The sequence below is a fragment of the Aotus nancymaae genome, unplaced genomic scaffold (genome assembly GCF_030222135.1).
Source record: "Aotus nancymaae isolate 86718 unplaced genomic scaffold, 86718_ANA_hifiasm-v0.15.2.pri h1tg000014l, whole genome shotgun sequence".
NCBI classification, from domain to species: Eukaryota; Metazoa; Chordata; class Mammalia; order Primates; family Aotidae; genus Aotus; species Aotus nancymaae.
Genome location: NW_026988425.1, coordinates 26652354 through 26675248, shown reverse-complemented (window position 1 = coordinate 26675248; position 22895 = coordinate 26652354). Strand labels below are relative to the sequence as shown.

Here is a 22895-nt window from a genome sequence, read left to right as displayed (position 1 = left end):
ATATTTGTTTGAACGTATTTCTGGGATCTCTATTCTGTTTCATTGATCTATTTGTTTGTTCATTAATACTACCCTGCCTTGATAACTGTATTTTTATAGTAAGTCTTTGAGCAGTGTCAGTTATACAACTTTCATTTTCTCTGTATTATGTTGGCTATTCTGAAATTTTTTTGATTTTTTATGTAAACATTTGATGTAGTTACCTTTGCTTCAACTTTGACTGGAATTGCAATGAATCCACAGACCAAGTTGGAAAGAAATGACTCTTTAAAATATTGAGTGGTCTTATTCAGCAACATGGAATATTTGTTCAGTTTCCATTTATTTAGTTTCTTGATTTCTTACATGAGGAATTTTATACTTGTACATATATTGTCAAATTTATACCTAAATATTTCACTTTTTTGGCATTAAGGTAGATAATCTTATCTTTTTAATTACAGTACCAAGTGGTTATTGCTATAGAAAGTGACTGAATTTTGTATATTTTTAAAATTTTTATTTCAGTAGCTTGGGGGTACAGGTGGTCTTGGCTACATGCATAAGTTCTTTAGTGGTGATTTCTGAGATTTTGGTGTACTCATCACCCTAGCAGTGTACACTGTACCCAATATGTAGAGTTTTTTTCTCTCACCACCCTCCACCCTTCCTCATGAAATCCCCAAAGTCCATTACATCATTCTTATGCCTTTGCATCCTTATAGCTTAGTACCCACTTATGAATGAGAATATACGATATTTGATTTTCCATCCCATTATTTGGCCTTTCCATAATGGCCTCCAGCTGTATCCAAGTTGCTGTGGAAGACATTATTTTGTTCCTTTTTATGGCTGAGTAGTATTCCATGGTATATATATGCCATATTTTCTTTATCCACCTGTTTGTTGATAGGAACTTAGGTTGGTTCCATAGTTTTGCAATTGCAAATGATGCTGCTATAAACATGTGTGTGTATGTGTCTTTTTCATATAATGACTGGTTTTTCATTGGTTAGATTCCCAGTAGTGGGATTGCTGCATCCAATGGTAGTTCTACTTTTAGTTCTTTGTGGAATCTTCATACTGTTTTCCATAGTGGTTGTACTGGTTTACATTGCCTCCAGCAGTGTAAAAGTATTCTCTTTTCACTACATTTGCATGAACATCTACTATTGTTTTACTCTTTAGCTGTGGCCATTCTTGCAGAAGTAAGGTGGTATCTCATTGTGGTTTTAATTTGCATTTCCCTGATTCAATCCAGAAATTTGTTGTTTTGGATTCTATGAGATTTTGTACAGAAACAATAACATTACATGTGCACAAAGGCAGTTTTATTTCTTCCTTCACAATCTGTGCACCTATCATTTTCCATTCTTGTGTTACTGCATTAGGTAGGATGTCTAGTAATATGTTCAATAGGAGTGAGTAAGAGGGTACATTCCTACTTTGTTCCTGATGATAGGGGTAAAGCATCTAAATTTTCACCATTAGGTATATTGGCTGACAATTGTTTTGTAGATGTCCTTTGTCATCATTTAGAAAATATCCTCCTTTATTCTTAGCTTGCTGTTACTAGCTTTTCATCATGAAAATGTTTTGGAAACTGTTAAGTACTTTTTCTCCATCTATTTGTATGATCATATGACTTTTTTTTTTTTTTTGCCTCTTGATAAGAAAAATTACCTAATTCACTTCTGAGTGTTAAATTAGTCTTGTATACCTGGAATAACCCCCACTTCATCATGTTATAATTGTTTGTATACACTGTTGGATTATATTTGAATTTATTTTTGAGAATTTTTACATCTATGTTCATGAGAAACACTGGTCTCTGTGTGTGTGTGTGTGTGTGTGTGTGTGTGTGTGTTTGTTTTTTTTTTTTTTTTTTTTTTTTTTTTTCCAGTATCTTTGTTTTATTTTTGTATTAGAATAATTCTGGTCTAGAGTTAAAATGTGTTCTTCTGCTTCTACTTTCTGAAACAGATTTTAGAGAATTGGTAGCAATTATTTCTTAAATGTTGGATAGAATTCACCAGTACAGCTATCTGGGCTGGATGTTTTCTCTTTCTTAAGGACACTAATTGTTAATTCATTTTTCTCTATCAGCCTATTTAGACTAATTCTCTCACTGTCAGGGTGGTAGATGATGGCATTTGATGAATTGGTTCATTTCATCTAAGAAATCAAATTTGTGGCTCTGGGATGGCTTGGATATAGTTTGTTTGGCTATATCAAGTCTCATGTTGAAATGTGATCCCCATGGTTGGAGGTGGGGCCTGGGTGGGAGGTGTTTGGATCAATGGGGCTGGCCCCTCACCAATGGCTTGGTGCTATTCTCCCAGGAGTGAATGAGTTCTCTTAGTTTCTTTCTTTTTTCTTTCTCTCTTTTTCTCCTTCCTTCCTTTCTTTCGTTCTCTCTCTCTTACTTTCCCTCACTCCCTCCCTTCCCCTCTCTCTCTTTCTTTCTTTCCCTTTCTTTCTTTCTTTCTTTCTTTCTTTCTTTCTTTCTTTCTTTCTTTCTTTCTTTCTTTCTTTCTTTCTTTCTTTCTTTCTTTCTTTCTTTCTTTCTTTCTTTCTTTCTTCCTCTTTCTTTTTCTTTCTTCTTTCTTCCTAGACTGGTCTTGTTGTGTAGGCCAGGCTAGAGTGCAGTTACTCAATCACAGTTTAATATAGCCTCAATTCCCAGGCTCAAGTAATCCTCCCTCCTCATCCTCCCTAGTATCTGGGACTACAGGCACACACCACAATGCCCGGTTAATTTTTGTAATTATTGTATGAAGTCTCATGATGTTGTCCAGGCTGGTCACAAACTCATGGGCTCAAGACATCTGCTTGGCCTTAGCCTCCTAAAGAGTTGGGATTACCACACCAGGCCTTGAGTTCTTACTCTTAGTTTCATCAAGAACTGGTTGTTGAAAGGAACCTGGCACCTTTCTTCCCTTTTTCTTTATTCCTTTTTTGCCATACAATATCTGCTGTCCTTTGCCTTCTGCCATTAGTGGCTTCTGATGAGGCCCTCATCAGATGCAGATGCTGGCACCATGCTTCTTATATTAAGAACTATGAGTGAGAAAAACTACTTTTCTTTATAAATTACTGGGCATCAGGAATTCCTTTATGCCAACACAAATGGACTAAGGCAGAATTGTTTATAATATTTATTTACTATCCTTTGACTGTTTATGGGGTTAGTCGTGATATCTAATAGTAGTAACATGTATCTTCTCTCTTTTTTTTTCTATAGTTAGCCTGGCTAGAGTTTTATACATTTTATTTGTATTTCCAGCATTTAGCTTTATTGATAGCTTTTATGATCTCCTATTGTCGATTTCATTGACTTCTTTCTCTTTTTCCTATTTATCATTTTGGACTTAACAACAAAAACATTTTTCATGGTTGTAGAGGGTGGAAGTTCAAGATCAAAGTGTCAGCAATATTGAATTTCCCTCAGGTTTAATTTGCTCATCTTTTGTAGTTTCCCCAGATGAAATTTTACATCATGTATTTTATATATTATTTGTAATATGTTTATGCAATTATATGCAATCATATTTACTTATTAATTGTATATTTATATTTAACTTAATTGTAAATATAATTATATACTTTTAAAAATTGCTTTAATTAATTACCTTTTTTTTGAGATAGGTCTTGTTCTGTAGCTCAGGCTAGAGTGCAGTGGCTCAATCACAGTTCTCTATAGCCTCAGTTTCCCATGCTCAAGCAATCCTCCCACCTCATCTCCCCTACAGTATCGGGGACTGTAGGCTTAAATATAAATACAAATAATATTAACCCCATATATAACTATGTTATATATTTATAAATATGTAAAAATTTTTATCTATATAATTATATATGTAATACCTATAATACTCTAAAGCAACTGTCAAATATTTTAAATTATTATAATTAATTTTCTTAGAGTGGAGAGAAAATGAAATCATAAAGCTCAATCATACCTAGACAAGGCAGGAAAAAATTGGAAACCAAAATAAAGACTGAACAAGACAAGGAATCAGAGAAATCAATAGAAAATATTATAAACAATCATCATGAATAATCTTTTTAATGTGTTGTTGAATTCAGTTTGCTAGAATTTGTTGAGGATTTTTGTGTCAGTATTTATCAAGGATGTTGGCCTGCATTTTTCTTTTTTCTTTGCTATATTTTTGCCTGACTATGGTATCAAGGTAATACTGGCCTCACAGAATGAGTTTAGAAGTATTTCCTCCTTCTTTATTTTTTGAAATAGTTTGACTATAATTTTTAATTATTTTTAAATTGGTGAAATTCAGCATTGAAGTTATTGGTCTTGGGCTTTTCTTTGTTGGAACACTTTTTTTTATTACAACCTAAGTCTCATTCATTGTTATTTATCTGTTCAGGTTTTGGATTTCCTCATGGTCTAATCTTGTTAAGTTTAATGTGTCTGGGAATTTATCCATTTCTTCTAGGTTTTCCAATTTATTGGCATATAATTGTTCATAGAAGCCTGTAATGATCCTTTGAATTTCTTTGGTCTCAGGTGTAATATCTTATTTTTTATCTTGATTTTACTTATTTTATTTATTTACTTCTGTTCTTTGTTATTTAACCTGGATAAATGATAGTTGATTTTGCTAAACTTTCTAATAAATCATGTTTCTGTTTCATTGATCGTCTATATTGTTTTTCTTGTTTCAATTTCATTTATTTCTGTTCTGATTTTTATTATTTATTTTACTAACTTTGGGGTTAATTTTCTCTTGCTTTTTAAGTGTCTTAAGATTATTATTAGGTTGTTTATTTGAAGTGTTTCTACTTTTTTGATGTAAGTGCTTATGCTACAAACGTTCCTCTTACTATTGCTTTTACTGTATTCTGTGGGTTTTAGTAAGTTTCAAGAAGTTTTCTAATTTTATTGTTAATTTATTCATTGACTTACTTATCATTCAGGAGCATATTAATTAATTTCCATGTGCTGCTTAGTTTTTCTAAAATTCCTCACATGTTTGATTTCTAGTTTTATTCCATTGTGATCAGAGAAGATACTTGATATTATTTCAATTGTTTAGATGTTTAAAACATGTTTTGTGGCCTAACATATAATCTATCCTTGAAAATGATTGATAAGAATGTTTGTTCTGTGGTCGTTAGATAAAATCTTCTGTAAATATTGATTATGTCCATTTGGTTTATAGTACAGATTAAGTTCCAATGTTTCTTTGTTGGTGTTTTGTCTAGATGATCTTTCCAATGCTGAAAGTGGTGTGTTGAAGTCTCTAGCTATTATTATATTAAGATCTGTTTTTCTCTTTAGCTCTAATAATGTTTGCTTTGTATATATGGGTGCTCTATTGTGAAGTACATATATATTTACAATTGTTATATCTTCTTGCTAAATTGAATCCTTTATCATAATAAAGTAATGACTTTTTTTGTCCCTTCTTATATTTCTGTCTTGATACCTATTTTGTCTAAGTATAGCTACTCCTGCTTTTTATTGTTGTTGTTTAGACTGGCATAGAATATATTTTTTCACCCCTTTATTTTCAGTTAATGTGTGTCTTTATAGATGTAGCGTTTCTTGTAAACAATAGATTGCTTTGTCTTTCTTTTTTGTTTATCCATTAAGCAAGATTATTGGGTCTTGCTTATTTTAATTCATGTAACTACTCTATGTCTTTAGATAGGAGCATTTAAACCGTTTACATCTATTGCTATTACTGAGAAGTAGGGATTTATTTCTGATATTTTTTTTTCTGGTTGCTTTGTCCTCTTCCTTCCTTTTTTTTTTAAACCCTATTATCCACTCAATACTAATTGAATAAACAAACAAACAAGCACGCAAAGAGAAAATTAATAAAAACTACATTTTAACTCTAGATTTTAACTTTACATTTAACTTTACTTTCTCTTTAACTTTTTATTTTTGTTTATGTCTTATTATACTCTCTATGTCTTAAAAAGTTGCTGTAGTTATTTTTAATTGGTTCTTTTCATCTTTCTACTCCAGATATGAGTAGTTTATACACTACAATTACAGTGTCATAATATGTTAGAATATTCTGTGTCTTTCTGGGTACTTACTCTTACTAGTGAGTTTGTACCGTCAGGTGATTTCTTATTGCTCATTAACATATTTTTCCTTCACATTAAAGAACTCCCTTTAACATTTCTTCTAGGACAAGTCTGGTGTTGAAGTCTCCTGGCTTTGTTTTTCTGCTTAAGCCTTTATTTCACCTTCAATTCTGAAGGATATGTCTACGGAATATAAGTGATTTTTTTTTCTTTTAGCACTTTAAATATGTTGTGCCACTCTCTCCCGTCTTGTAAGTTTTCCACTGAAAAATCTGTTGCCAGATGTATTTAAGCTCCTTTGCATGTTGTTTGTTTATTTTCTCTTACTGCTTTTAGGATACTTTCTTTATGTGTCCTTGACTTTTGGAAGTTTGAGTAGTAAATGCCTTGTTAGTCTTATTTGGGTTCAATGTGCTTACTACTGTTCTATAAACTTCTTGTCCTTGAATATTAATATTTTTCTCTAAGTTTTGGAAGTTCTCTGTTAGTATCTCTTTGAATAAACTTTCTACTCTCATCTCTTTCTCTCTCCTCTTAGATTTTATCTTTTGAGATCAATAACCCTTAGATTTTCTCTTTTGAGACAGTTTTATAGATTTTGTAGTCATACTTTATTCATTTTTATTCTCTCTCATTTTTAGGGGTGTCTATTCTGATTGTGTATTTTCACATAGCCTGTCTTCAAGTGAACTATTTCTTCTGTTTGATCAATCCTGCTTTTAATATACTCTGATGCGTTCTTCAGTGTGCATTTTTTCAACTCCAGAATTTCGGCTTGATTCTTTTTTGTTATTTTAATTTTTTTGTTAAATTTACCTAACAGAATTCTGACTTCTTTCTCTGTGTTTTCTTGAATTTTCCTGAGTTTCCTTAATATGTTACCGGAAGTGCAGAGTCCTCAGTTCTTAGACTTATTTGAGGGAAAGAATTCAACAAAGAGACTATTTACTCAACAATAGAGAGATTACTGAAGAAAAGTAGAGAGAAAAGAGTTTATTTAGAGAGACAGTACACTCAGAGATGAGGCAGAGCAGGCTGTTGAAAGTGAATGAGCCAGCAGCAGCCCTGAGAGTTCTGTATTGGGTTATATTGATGCCAGATATTTTCTTGAAGTTTCTGTCTTAAGTTTCCACCTTTTTATTTGTCTAGTTTCTCCCTTCTGCTTTAGTCCCTTTCTAGTTCCCATCCCAGTGTGGTGGGATTCTCACTGACTATCAGTGTGAATGTGTGGGCCCAGTGCTGTATACCAATTCTATGCAATGGCTACATTGCTCTTTCCTGCCACCTCAGGAAGGTTGAATATCGGTCAAATCTATACTTATTGTGCCTATGTATCTCTTCAAAATTTCTTTTTTGCCCTCTTCCCTTCCTTATCAGCATGTAACTAGCTATATTCTGACAGGTTAACTACAGAGTGAGTAATTACTGGGCATCTTAAAGGGTGTTTCTTTCGGCACAGGTATTTCCCTTTTTCTGCTCATATCTGGCATACATGTTTTAGGTGGTCTCTGGGATGTAAGATTTTCCAGACCTCCCTTTTCTCAGGGGCTCTCTCTCCTGCTCAAGTCTAGCTATTTGTCTACTCTAACAAAAACAGCTATTGTGAATCCTCTGTTTGAATGGTCACATAGCTACGTCTTTACAGAATTAGTACCTGGTGCATTATTTAGTTCACTTGATGAGGTCATGTTTTCCTGACTAGTTTTAATGCTTGAAGATGTTCATCAATGTCTGGGCATTAAAGAGTTTGGCATTTACTGTAGTCTTTTCAGTCTGTGCTTGTTTGCACTCATCCTTCTTAGGAAGGCTTTCCAAGTATTTGAAGGAATGTGGGTGTTGTAATCTGTGTCTTTGGACATATCTGCAGCCATATCTTCATAAAAGAATCCCAGGCTCAGTAATAACACTGTGGCTCTTGCAGACTCACAGAGGTACTGCTTTGGTGGTCTTGGGTGAGAGCTGGGAAAATTATCTGCATTACCAGGCAAAGACTTTTGCTTTTTTTCTTTTTCCACTTTTCTTCAAGCAAATGGAGTCTGTCTCTGTGCTGAGCTGCATGAAGCTGGGGTAGGGGTGACACAGCACTGTTGTGGCCCCCACCACTGGGACTGCACTAGTTGTCTCCCAAGGCCCGCAGTACACACTGCTTGGCTGCCATCTGTGTTCAGTCAAGTTCTGAGGGCTCTAAAATCAACACATAGTAAATCTAACCAGGCTTATGTTCTTCTTTCAGGGCAGTGAGTTTCCCCTGGTCTTAGCTTGGTCCAGAGATGCCATCCAGGATCCAAGGCCTGAAGTCAGGAACCTTAGGAATCTATGTGGGTTTTCTATCGTACTGACACTAAGCTGACAACAAAACCACAAGAAAAAGTCCTTCTCACTCTTCCCTCCCCTTTCCTTAAGCAGAGGGTCTTTCCCTGTAGCCATACCACCTCCAACCCATGCCAAGTACTGCCTGGTTACCACCAATGTTCACTCAAGAACCAAGGACTCTTTCATTAGCTGCTAGGCCTGGGTCTCTCCCTTCAGGGAAGTGGACTTCCCTATGGCCACAGTCAGGTTCAGAGATACTGTTCATGAGCAAAGACCCACAATTGGTACCCCCAGGATTACTTTTGGTCCTCTACCCCACTGTGGCCAAACTGGTCCACCAGATGCACGACCAAGTCCCTCTCCTTTCCTCAAGCAGAATTGTCTCCCCATGACCGCCACAGCTGGGAATGTGCTTGGTCACACCTGAAGCCAGTGCAGCTCTGGGTCTTACTCAAGGTCCACAGCGAGTACTGCTTGCCTACCACTGCTGATTATCAGGGCCCAGAGGCTCCTTAGTCAGCAGGTGGTGAACCAGAATTAGATTCTTCTCTTCAGGATAGTGAGTCCCTTCTGACCCAGGGTATGTCTGGAAATGTCATCCAGTAGCTAAGGCCCAAAATGGGGGCCTCAGGACTCTGCCCTATCCTACTGTGGCTGAGCTGGTATCCAAGTTGCAAGATAAAATCCTCTTTACCCTCTCATCTCCTCTTTGAAAGCAGAGGAAAGGCTCTCTCCCTGAACTGCTGGTTGTGCTGTTGGTGGTTGGGAGAGGCGAGGCACAGGTATGCCTTTGGCTGCCCCAGTTGGTGTCTCACTAGGTCACATCCCCGCTAAGTCCACTGACTCTGAGCCCAGCAAGGCACCAGGACTTACCCAATAATTACAGTTCTTGTGGCCTAGACTGCCTTTCAAGTTTATTTTAGACCCCAGAACACTTTAGACCATGGTGGCTTGTTGGCACTTGACTTCTGACCACTGGAATGAGCAATTCCCCTCTGGCAAGGGTTAGTCTAAATGCTTTCTCCATGGGTGCCGGCTTGAGTTCTACCCCATGTTGCTTTCCATTGTGACAGGGCAGCATTGAGTTCATTCCAATTCAAAGTTTCACAGTCACTACATTCTCATTCTCCCAAGCACATAGATTCTCTTTCCTCACCACGCGGCTGCTGCAAGTGGATGAGAGAAGAGTGGTGTAGCCAAGTAAAGACTGTCTTTTCTGCCCTTTTCAGTGCCTCTTTTCTAAATATGATGTTAAAATCAGGTACTGTGATCACTCGCCCGATTTTTCATTCTTATGAAGGTGAGTTTTCAGGGATAGTTGTTCAATTTGATGTTCCCGTGGGAGGAATGATCACTGCAGGCTTGTACTTGGCCATCTTATTCCACTTCATCTTCCACAAATCAGTTTTAAAAACTTTTAAAATCAGATGTTTTATTAGTCTGGATTCTCCAGAAAAACAGAAAACATATATAATTTTATTATAAGGAATTGGTTCTCAAGATTATGGAGGCAAAGATGTTCCAAGAGCTGCAGTTGGCAAGCTGAAGACTCAGAAGAACTATCATATAGTTTCAGCCTGAGTCCAAAATTCTGAGAAGCTAGGTGATATATCATATGCGTTCCAGATTGAGTCTGAGTCCAAAGGCAGGAGAGGATTGATATATTGGCTTGCAGATAGGCAAAGGGAGAAAATTATCTCTTACTTAGCTTTTTATTTTGTACTCAGGACTTTAAGGGATTGTGTGAAGACTCTTCACCCATACTGAGGTGGACAATCCACTTTACTAAGTCTATCCATTATCTACCTTCCTCTCTTCTGGAAACACCCTCACAGACACATCCAGAATAATGTTTAACAAAATATCTGGACACTCTATGGCCATATCTGGACACACAAAATTAACTATCACGAATCTGCCCCTTGTCAACTTGGTACCCATATGCATCTTCTTCAACCATACATAGTCCCCTTCTCCAAGAAAATAAAAGAAGGAAGGAAGAAAAGAAGAACAGTAAGAAAGTCATAAATCTATCTAATATGACACCACTATTTTGTATACAACCAAAAACACACTGACCCCTTTCCCAGAAGAGAAGGTAAAGACCTTGAGTAATGCCTACTTTCCTCCTTGGTATCTCAGAACTTGCATACTATAATGATAAAATTAACAATAATGAAATACTTTAAGGTAAAGTTAATGTAGCTTATGTTACATGATAAGGGGATAAGAGATTGAAGAGAAGATGGATATTTGAAATATATACACACATTCATGACAAAATAAAGAGAAAATATTCATCACAATTATGTCTTTGTTTCTCTAACTGGTCATATGATTGTAGCTGGTATTTATTGTAGGGAACCAATACCCACATCACCCATGGGTACCCCTAGTTCGGTGGCAACCAAGGATTGAGAAAAAGATTAAAAGTGCAAACAGTGGGACCCGGGGACCATCACTTATTACTCTGGAGGCAGTGAAGGACCTGAGCTCTGGTCTCTCACACTGTTTATTGGTTACAATCACTTTGATCTATAGGGTAGGGGTGGAGTGATGGTGGGGAGAGGGTGACATGATGGTGAAGTGAATCAGTGAGCTGCAATCGTTGTGTCATTCTAAAGATTGATAACAGTGGTGGTTTGGGAGTTCCACAAAACAAGAACATGTGGTTATCTTTAGCCTGTTATCTCTGTGCAGCTGGTGGAATGCAGGCTTTACAAGGATCCTAAAAGTCTGGCTACGTCATAGTGCTACAAAGGGATTTTATGTCCTTGAGCACAATGTTTATGGTAACAGAGCCAAGGTCACCCTGCACCAGAACATGAGGCATGGAGAGGCCTTCCTTCTCAGAGGCTTCCTGTGGCCTTCTACAGTTTGTTGTTCCTTGTTTATATGTTATTCATAATCAATTTCTGTAGGCACTCTGTAAGTCCTTTCTCCTTTGCTGCTTCCCCCAACAACTTATAACTACTTTTTTTGGTGATCCATTTTATATTTTGTTTGCATTCAGGAAACACCTCAGCAGGACATAGTTTTTCATCTGGTGGAGTAACTGAAACCTTCATTCCTGAAGGATTTGTATCATTAGTAGTCCTGCAGGGATTGGGTTGTTGTAATTTTCATTGACCTTAAATACAGAGCATGGGAATACTAAGATATGATCTGAAGAAACTCCTGTATGACAGACGTACTCTTCCTTACCTCCACTGTGGATTAGCAGCCACATTTCCCCTCAGTAATCAAGTCTAATCTCTGCAGCCAGCACAGTAACTCTCTTCTTTGCCTGTTGATTTAGATACATGAGGAGCCCAAGTGGCTGGGCAGCATTATTTACTTCCAGTTCAATAAATTTATTGATGTATCTCTCAGTGGAAGTTTTCTTCCCTTTGGAGGTAAGACGTTGAGGCCAGCAAAGCACCAGAATGTGCAAACAGCAAGCAAAAATTTTCTAGTGGGTCACTACAGATAACAGTGATGTCACTCTTATTCCTAGATCTTGATTCCTAAACCTGTGAATCCCAGCTACAGGAAAAGCAGCACCTACATTAGGCATTAATTCAAAGCATATACAACCTTCCAGGGAAACTTTCCCCAACCCTGCAAGGTATTGCCAACTAGTTGGCAAAGGGACTAAATTTTTAATAGGGCATTCCATCATTCTATTAAACCAGCTGCCACAGGGTGATGAGGAACATGGTAGGGTCAGTAAACTCCATGTGTATGGGCCCATTTATGCATCTTTTTTTTTTTTTTTGGCTGTGAAATGAGCTCCTTTGTCAGAAGCAATGCCATTTGGAACATTATGAAGCATTCTGCAAATTCTGCAAGCACAAATATGGTAGTTTTGGCAGAAGCATTGCATGCAGGGAAGGCAAATCTATATCCAGTATAAGTGCCTATTTAGTATTTACTAAGGACAAAACATTGTCTCTTCCAAAATGAGAGCTATCCAATGTAATTATCCTGCCACTTTGTAGCTGACTGATCGTTTGGGGGATGGTGTCATATCCAAGGCTCAGTGTTGGTTTCTGTGGTTGAGAGCTTCAGCACTGTCAGCAGTGGCTGGAGTGAGCTTGGCCTTGATGAATGGAAGTCCATGTTGCTGAGTCCAAGCATAACTCCATCCCAGCCATCCTAGCCAGTTTGTTCATAAGCTCATTGGCTGATGAAAAAGGTGGCTGGGAAAACAGGCTGACTGGGATTCATGAAACAGACTATCCTGTCCACTTGATTATTAAACTGCCAGTACATTGGGGTTATCATTTGGTGCCTATTCAGAACAATAGGCAAAAATGTGATTCATATACCTTTTCCACAAACTTCTTTGTCACCAATTGTTCAATCGTGTTCCTCCCATGGTCTTAGTCGTGGAACCATACCATTAGTCACAGCCTGTGAATTGGTACACAATTGCACATGTGGCCATTACACCTTCCAAGCAAAGTGAATAACCAGGAGCATTGCTCAAATTCTGCCACTAGCAAGATTTCCCTTCATCACTTCTATTCACAAATGTTATAGAAAGGGGCTATATGCTATAGCTGTCCATTTTCAGTTGGTGCCTGCATATTATGCAGAATCCTCTGTAAAACAGACCTAAACATTCTTTTCTTTAGTAAAATCAATCATAGGGGATTCTCTGTGTGGTCACAGAGGTAGTCTGATTGAGAAGACAGTGTAGAAGGAGTGGAGATTACAGACATTTGTGCTACTTCTTCAATTTACTTGTGCCTCAGGGCCTACTGAGGCCATATCACCTATATAAAACTTCCATTCGATGATGCAACTCTGTTGTCTATGTCCAACTTTATGACTTGGTGAATCAGGTAACAGTATAATCACTCAGATTACATAGTAAATTGGTAGACAATTGGTCTTCAGTAGAAGACCAGTAACTGCCTCTCAGAGAGTAGTTATCGGCAGAGAACAGCAAAGCTTTTTTTCCAAAACTCTGTGAGAGTGTGCTATCTTCAAACCATTAGATGAGGCACACATATATTGAGAAAGTCAATCTGTTTTTGTTAGACTACTGATTCAAATATTAATTTCATCCAAAAACATCATCACAAACACACCCAAGATATTGTTTTTTTTTTTTTTTTGAGACGGAGTTTCGCTCTTGTTACCCAGGCTGGAGTGCAATGGCGCGATCTCGGCTCACCGCAACCTCCGCCTCCTGGGTTCAGGCAATTCTCCTGCCTCAGCCTCCTGAGTAGCTGGGATTACAGGCACGCGCCACCGTGCCCAGCTAATTTTTTGTAGTAGTAGAGACGGGGTTTCACCATGTTGACCAGGATGGTCTCGATCTCTTGACCTCGTGATCCACCCGCCTCGGCCTCCCAAAGTGCTGGGATTACAGGCGTGAGCCACCGCGCCCGGCCCAAGATATTGTTTAACTGAATCTGTCTGCATCCCACGGCCCAGTCAAGCTGACACATAAAATTAACCATCACAGATATATTTTAAATTGTTAGTTTGTTTTGTATGTACATGCTTAATTTTTCAAATTTCTCAAAACAAAAAGAAAACTACATCAAGGCAAAACAAAAAGATACTGTTGAAAAATAATAGCAGGTTTAAAAGGTACTGTTATTGGGCATCTAATACGTAACATTCTCCACTTATCCACCTTTTTCATTTTTGCTATTTTTTTCCTTTCATCAAAAGTATATATTTTTCTTTCCATCCTCTTAGAATATAATGACTAGTAATGCAAAGATAAAAGTACAAAAATATTAACTATAAAAGGTTTGAAAAAGGCATTTCAAAAAGATAGTCATTAAAAACATCAGTGACACATAGAATTATAGGATGTAACCTAAATTAAAAGGCAAGTTTTATTTTATGTATTATCTGATTTTTCTAATTGTATTTATGTGACTAGTTAGTGTTAAAAAAGGAAGTATTAGTGGACTTCAAGAAATATATGTTGAGTGATTGAATAGAGGAGTATCAGTCTTTCCCTGATGTATTTTACAGCTGAGTGGGCATGGTAAACAATTACATCAAATGTGATGAGTATCATTTTAGGGAATGAAGTGTGCTATGTAAGTCCAGAACAGGCCCATCCATCCTAATCCAGTGAGTCAGGAAAGGCATCCCTAAGGAGGAAATTTTAAAATAAGATAAGGCAAATTTAGTTAAAGGAAAATACTAAAAAAAGGGAAAGATGTAAAAAGGTGAGATGCAAACATCGGGTTTGAAAGCTAGAACAGGCCTTCTGAGACCTAAAGACAATACAAAATAATTGTTATGTATAGAATGTATATATAGCAAGAGGGAAAAGAGGCAGATATGGCTCTGAAATTCAGGGCCAGATTATCCAGGATGTATAAATAAGGTTATGGAATTCAAGCTATCACAATAACAATAAAAGTAAAGATTAAAAATATATACTCTTTTAATAAAATAAACAAGTTTAAAAACAAAGAAAAAAAACAATGAAAACCCCAAAACCCAAAAACAAACAAATAAAAAACAAGCAAACAACATGCCCAATATAACACAGAAATACGCATGACACTAACCCTGGTTTTTATGACTTTGGGTGTATAGTTCTTAAATGCTATGACTTGAAGATTTTTAACCTAGATAGTAATATGACTAGATTTTTGATGTGGAAAAATCACCCTTTTTGCTATGAAAAATTGCTTGAAGTAGAGCAAGAGTGGAGGCAGCATGATTAGAAGATTGCTCTGGTGGTCCAGAGAAGATAAGATGATGGAAAATATACGAAGTAGCCACAAAAATGAAGAAAGATGTCTTGAGAAGATATTTCACAGATGGAAAGTCTACCTACATATGATAATTATTTTGATGCTAAACTTGCAAAGGAGGTGTAAAATATGAAACATTTATAATTTGGACTATGATTAAAAAACAGAATTTTAATAGTCAAATAATTCAAAGAAAATGGAGTGCTGAAGAAACAGGTGAGGGCAGGATGTAATAAGAATTGTAAAGTGTATGATGTAAGTCAAGGTAGCAGGGAAGTTAAAACTCCAGTTTTATTTAAAATTTACTCTTCTGGTAATTTTGAATATATAATTATTATCATTTATTATACTCACCTTGCAGAGCAAAAGACCACTGAAGCTTATTACTCCTGAATAAGAAAATTTTGCATTTCTTGATCAATATCTCATCTCCATCCACCTCTATGTAAATGTTCTCACCATAAAAACAAAATTATAAGTATATGAGGTGATGGATTTGTTAGTTTTATTTAATAATTTTATAATGTAAGCATATATAAAAATATACTGTATCCATAATTTATGATATAAATAATTATTGTTTTCAGTTAATTTTTAAAAATTATAATTTTAGAATCATGTTAGTATTGCAAAAACTTTAAGGTTTTTTTCAATTCACAATTTCTAGGATTACATGGTCTGTTTGTTTTAAATATTCCATGATCAGCCTTCTACATTAAAAAGTTGTTTTTATAGATGGGCACATATTAATGGAAATAAAATAATTTATGAAAAAATTCTATTTTTTCCTTAGACATAGTTCATATGGCCAGAGGACAAGCTGTGAGTTTTATATTACTTGAATGCAAAAGATCTAAAAAATACAACATTTTATAAAAATGAAAACATTGTGGTTGAAAAAGTGTTCTCCTAGAGTCATATAGAAAATAAGCAATTAAAAATCTCTTTCTCTCTCTGATTAGTCTCTTTTAAACAGTTTGTATTTCTACAAAGAATATTATACCTAATTCCATAATTTCCCCTTAATCATGGTTGTACTTTCTGAGGTTTCAATTACCCATGGTAAATAACAATAAGATATTTTGAGAGAGGGAGAAAGAGAGACTGTTCACATAGCTTTCATTACAGTATATGGTTATAATTGTTCCCTTTTATCATTAGTTACTGTTGCACATCTCTTATTGTGCCTAACTTAGAAATTAAACTTTATCATAGGAAGGCATATATAGGAAAAGACATACTATATACAGGGTTCAGTACTATCCATAGTTTCAGGGATCCACTTATGAAATGTATACTCCACAGATAAGGGGATAATCTATCCTGAAGGGGAATAAAATCAGTTAAAAATTAAGGTATCTACCCTAAACTTGTCATTATAACAAATTCAGAAATCCCTCATATCTTAGAGCTTAGTCATTTTAAATGTAATCAACATTAATTAATATTTTACACTCAAAATATAGGTTAATAGTTTTTTTTTTAACGCACTAGGGGTCAAAATCTTGGTAACATTTTACTGATAAATATCTTTGTTTTGACAGATACATATAAATTTTCACATTATTTTAAATCTAGTCTCTTATGATGTCTAAATATGACAGTTAAAAATTTTGAGTATAATAAGAACAGAAATATTTAACTCCCTCCGACAGTGAAAGTCAAGACAATCATTAAGATAATCATTGCATAGCTGTTATGTGGACACATATTTATAGTGCCAAAATTATGTTTTATGTAACGATAATGTGTATATTTACAGAACTCTTTTTTTCTACCTCTCTAAAGCTTCACACTGACCAAGATAAAGGAGATGGAAATTTAAAATACATATTAACAGGAGATGGGGCTGGCAGTCTATTTGTTATAGATGAAAATACAGGAGACATTCATGCTGCAAAGAAACTAGACAGAGAAGAAAAATCTCTGTACATTCTTCGTGCCAAGGCTATAGACAGAAAAACTGGGCGGCAGGTGGAACCGGAATCGGAATTTATCATTAAAATTCATGATATCAATGACAATGAGCCAAAATTTACAAAAGACTTATACACTGCCAGTGTTCCTGAAATGTCTGGAGTCGGTAGGTATATTCTAATCCATGTAAACTTCTTATTTGTTTGTTTGCTCAGATAATTACTACTTACATGTGGTTATGATATGTGACCTCTTTCAAGATAATAGTTGTAACTGGAAACTACTATTTAGCTTAAACAAACTCTTCTATTTTAAATTCTACGTATTTTAATTCTCCTGTTTTGCTGTAATTTATATAAAATATGATTACTGATAGCAGTTAATTCACTTTATTTCAGTCAATACCCTCAACTCTACTTAACTGGCATTCAAACAGCAGCCAAGTGGAATGTATTTTTGCCAGAGATAAAAAAAAAAATAGATAATCAGCAGTTTTGGACAATTTTGCTTGCATTATTTTGAATAACAATTAATGCTTGCATTTGGCAAATTTCTATTGAAGTGTTTTCTCATTTGATCATTAAAGCCAACTTATGTGGTAGGCATGAGAAATAGAACTTTAAACCCCTGTTCTGTTAATTAGGAACTGAAGATTCAGAAAGGCTAAGCAAGTGAATTAAGATCAAATAAACTGGTAGTATCATGACAAGATTGCAAGTCTTTTTATGTTATTTTTGTGCACATTTCACTACTGACCATTGGCTTATGCAAATTGAAAAATAATTGTTTCACTTCTTGCTGCCCACCATTTTAGATACCACTTGTAAAAGTTTTATCTGTGTATGACTACATTTAACTCTATTAATATGAAAGGTCTAGATTTGTTAATGAGAGAATGAGAACTGATTCAAATCATATTTCTAAAATAAGTGATATAATTGAATTTATAAGATCTGCAACCAATTTCCCAAATTTGATACAATTTAGTTGAACACTATTTCAAAACCAGTTTTAAGTGTATGATTTTGACATTTTTATAACTAATATATGTTTCAGTCTAAAATAATTTCTATACAAGGAGAAACAAACTTATCCACATTTGCTGAATGTTTAATGTAGAATTTAACTATGTGGGCTTTTTAGTAGGAAGAACCAAGAGGTTTTAAAAAACATATTTATTCTCACCTCAAATGAAATCTCATCCATCTGAGGAAAATGCAGTTAAACAGAACTGCAATAGCCCTTTCAGATATTCACTCTAATAATACCAAAGGGATTTATCAAATTAGACAGGACTCCTGTGAAATCACAATGCCCTAAAATAAAACATGAGTAGATGTTTCCTGTCATATTTTTTAGTACCTGAGTTGCATGGAAAGTACTGGATTGGTTTTTATAGGTTTACCAGCGGGCTACTTTAGACACCTGTCATGGTTTTTTAATGGGTTTATATGTGAGAAAAAGGTACAGATGAAATTATATTCATCAACTTCCTATTGATGATTATTTTAAAGTAATTCTGTTTTTAAGTTAGTACCTTTTATAAGATATTATTTCTCTTGTGTACCTATTGTTTTGTGAGATATTTTGAAAACTTACAGCACAAAAACCTTCACTTGTCCTTCCTCAGAAAGATTTGACATATCTAGAAAAGTAAAAAGTGTAATTAGGATAATGAAAACATCTAAATATGAGAAACTTTAATAATAATTGCTTTAGATGTGAATGCACAAAAGTTTTTCAAAGAAGTACCCCACTTTTGTGGAAAAACAAATATTTCTCTATCAGAATCTGTAGATATCCAATCACACATAACCTGTATTTTCTCCTACATTATTTTCAGTGGACTATTATATTTCACTTTGTCTGTTACCATTTATCAGCTGTATACAGAATTCAAATATGTTTTGTCTCATATGAAATATTAATATAACTGGGTTCTATTAATATTGATTGAATATGTAATAATATCAGGACTGAAATAAACACACACATACACACATGCACACACATATTTTACAATCCTGGTTTCATCATTCATAATAAAATATACAATACATAAGTTTATGCATGAAAGATGGTTTGTAGTTTATATTGTACAAAATCTCCTTCTGTGCAAAATCTCTTTCTGTTAGGCAATCTATATTTCATTTGCATAAGCTTTAAAGTGTAAGCAGTACAATTTCAGATTAGTGTAGGTTGCAAAAATAAGTATTTGAGCCACTGTCAGCTGCATTCACTACATGGCTAGAATTACCACAAAATGAGACAAGTATGTAGCAGCAGGCAGCTGTATGGCTCTGACTGCAGCTTTTGGCATGAAAAACTAAGTGTTTAAGAATACAGATAAATTTTAATCCTGAACATTTGTTATTCTTCATTACTAATATTAACATCACATTACTTGCTTCCACCTTGGTTCACCTATAATGTTGTATGTGCTTCCATTACTTAAATATAAATGTATAATATATTTTATTATATATAATATGTATATGCAGAAGATACTCTACTTGGTTTAATTGCCTATTTTAATAAATAAATAAAAATGAGCCCAAAAGAATTAAACTGACTTGACCAAAACCACACAGAATCAGCTTACTACTAGCCTATTTTTAAAAAGAAAAAGAAAAGTTAATAGATGCAGAGTGTATCAGTCCATTTTCATACCTCTGATAAAGTCATACCTGAAATTGGGAAGAAAAAGAGATGAATGGACTTACAGTTCTCATGGGCAGAGAGGCCTCATAATCATGACAGAAGGCAAGGTGGGGCAAGTCATGTCTTACATGGATGGCAGAAGGCAAAGAAAGAGAACTTGTGCAGGGAAACCCCTGTCTTTAAAACCATCAGATCTCGTGAGACTCAGTCACTATCAGGAGAACTATGTAGGAGAAACCCGCCCCCGTAATTGACATGGGAATTATGGGAGTTACAATTCAAGATGAGATTTGGGTGGGAGCACAGCCAAACCGTATCAAAGAGATAGCTGGACAGTTTTAATGCCTATTTTTCTCTGTTAAATAGTTATGCTTATTATTCAAAATGTAATCTGGAAAACTTCTAATTTAGTAAATTGAGAGTAACTCCTCTAAAGTAGAACTTTCTCATTTATTACTTTATATCAAATTCCCTTATCATTCAAATTAAATCTAAATAAGAATATAGAGGATAAAGCCCCTGCCTTTTAATACATACATATCTATATATAACCATATATATATATATAACTATATATATAACATATATATCAATAACTATATATATAACATATATATCACTATATATATAAAACCATATATATCACTATATATAACCATATAAATAATATCTAAATAAAAAGTAGATGTATTTTACTTCCTAAACTTGTGTTGATCTTTGATTGTAACTCTCCTACCTTATTTAAAGGAAAATAAAAGACTAACTCATTATAAGCATTGCAGGTGTGATTTTCTTTATACCTATGTATGCAAATAAACCAATTTACTTAGGAAAACTAACAAGTAATATTTAAGAACTCTGTCATGCCTTGTGTAAACAATATATTAACAGTTAAATCTGATACATAATCAAAGAATTAAGAATATATCTATAAATAAAATAATTCACAATAATTTAATTCTAGAATTATTTTCAGATAGTACAAGGGATTTCATTTAAATCAGAGTTGAAAGCAACAAGTATTAGCTTTGTGAAGAAATAGAGTCTTATGGAATAAGACAAGATTTCTTTATTATTGCCCTACCCTTCTTTACAATGTTATCTTCTGACAATCTCCATTTATCTGCCCCTTATTTCCATTCATTTTTATTTCCTAAAGTATTTTTTTATGCCTTTCCTCTCTCACCAATTCCTTTCCTTGTTGCTTCCCTCTGCCTCAGTTGCTGTCTGTCACAATCATGTGCCATATTTCACATTAAATTTTTAGTGCCAAATGCCCTACCCCATTTTCAGTTAAATTAAGTTGCCTCCAATAAACTCATGAAATCTGAAATACATTAGCACATTCTAACCAGAACATATAATCTGGAAGCTATATAAAGATATATAATTAAATATAATGTGATCTACTTTGCTTACAATGTTTTGCATTTTCCATTTCCATTTCTACTTTTTATATTTTTCATGTCTTGTGATCATTATACTATTGATTAAAGATTTTCTATGAACTTTCTTCATGTGCATGCTTTCTTCTTCTCCTAGGCAAATTCCTGTTGTGTAAATTTGGCGATGCATCCTTTCTCAATGACTGGAAATTTCCCCTACCTTCACTCTGAAAAACATATCCAGTCCTCCTCCTAGCACTTTGATCCCCAACCAGGAATCTCTTTGTAGTTTTTTATAGACCATAAAAGTAACTCAGTCAGTGAATTCTTCATGTCCCAGAGGTTCACTATGTGTCAATTCAATACTGTATCCAATTGTATCTGTAACACCAGAGAGTTAGGCCATTTGGTAAAATATCTATAAGAAACACTTTTTTTTTTTTTTTTTTTACCAAATGTATTTAGAATAGAATTAGACCAAGTCCAGCTCTATCACCCACTGGATTTGTGATCATTAGCAATTTTTATGTGCCCCAAGGCCCACATCCCACATACGCCCTGAAGATAAAGTAATAAGAACCAATCAGGTACTGAGAACTACGTCTAGTCCACATTAAGCATTCTGTGAATGTTAGTTCTTATGATTTTGCACTAGATGCTCTGCTAGGTTTTAAGTATAAAATGTTGAATAAACCAGATATGGACTCTGCCCTTAAAGAGTTTTCATTTAACAGGAAAATGAACTTATATTTAACAAAGCACAATTTCAATTCCTGGACATCTAATTAAAAGACCCCTTAGAATTCCACTGCAATATCTGAAAACATCACCCCTACTTCTCTTATTAGTGGCCCCCACAGCATAAACATTTATGTTGAGGGCAGTGTTTTCCCCTAATCCTCATATTAATGGCTGTCATCACACTATGGCAGAAGCAAGTAGCTGACTGTCAAACCGGAATCACAGAGAGGTGTGAAGAATAACCTCCTTCTTCATTTTCTGTAACTTTCATTACCTTGTTCTCACATTGAAAATATTCCAATTTCTTTTCTACAGTGCTCAAAAGTCAGGCCTTAGGCTATAGGGTAGAATAGAGATCATATTATTCACCTTTTTTCTTTGTTTCCCCTAGTTCATAGAGTGATTCTGTTTCTTTACACTTTAATTGGCTTTACCATTATATCAACAACTCCAGACATACAGAAAGATAGATGGTAGATAGATATACATAGATATAGACAAAGAGAAAGTATGTGTGAGAGAGAAAGCTTTTAAATGTTATACAACAAAATAGGCTGTGAGGTATATTTTCTGACATTAACATGCCACAGGGTTGCTGTTTATTAAAGAAGAGTAAAGGCCTTATTTCCCCTTCTCAATATTATCTGTGTTTAATAAAACATTTTCAAATTAGTAACATTTATGCTGCCTGAGTAATCTTTGTATACAAATATTTCATTGTAACTTTTTATATAAATATAATTAATCAATGATAGATAGATAGATGATAGATACAAGGCCTATGTTTTGGGGTCATTTACATTAGATATTTTAAATATTTCAAACAGCAGATTCAAAACATTTTCATATTTACATATAAGGCACAAATATAAATAGGGATATCTTTTCTTTTATATATAAGATTATTTTGTATAGTGTAATAACCTGAATTGATATAACTTCCTCTAATATGATGTGTAAATATATATATGTAAGACCAACTGGCATAGCTTGATTATATTGTGTAATCTAGACTTTTCTTATCTTTAAATTATAATAATAATTATATTGATGAATTTTTCTTCCATATCCAGAGGAGTGCTTTTGGTTCTCCAAAATCTGTAGCCATCAAGTTATT

At 34.6% G+C, this 22895-nt stretch overlaps 1 protein-coding gene across 1 annotated transcript in view; it reads left to right on the top strand.

The window, feature by feature from the left end:
* Positions 1-22895, top strand: part of CDH9 (cadherin 9) — a 151988-nt gene that overhangs the window by 99013 nt on the left and 30080 nt on the right. Inside the window, exon 3 of the mRNA XM_012459926.2 lies at positions 16863-17157. Coding sequence (XP_012315349.2) covers positions 16863-17157 — 295 coding nt within the window. The remainder of the gene's footprint in view (positions 1-16862; positions 17158-22895) is intronic.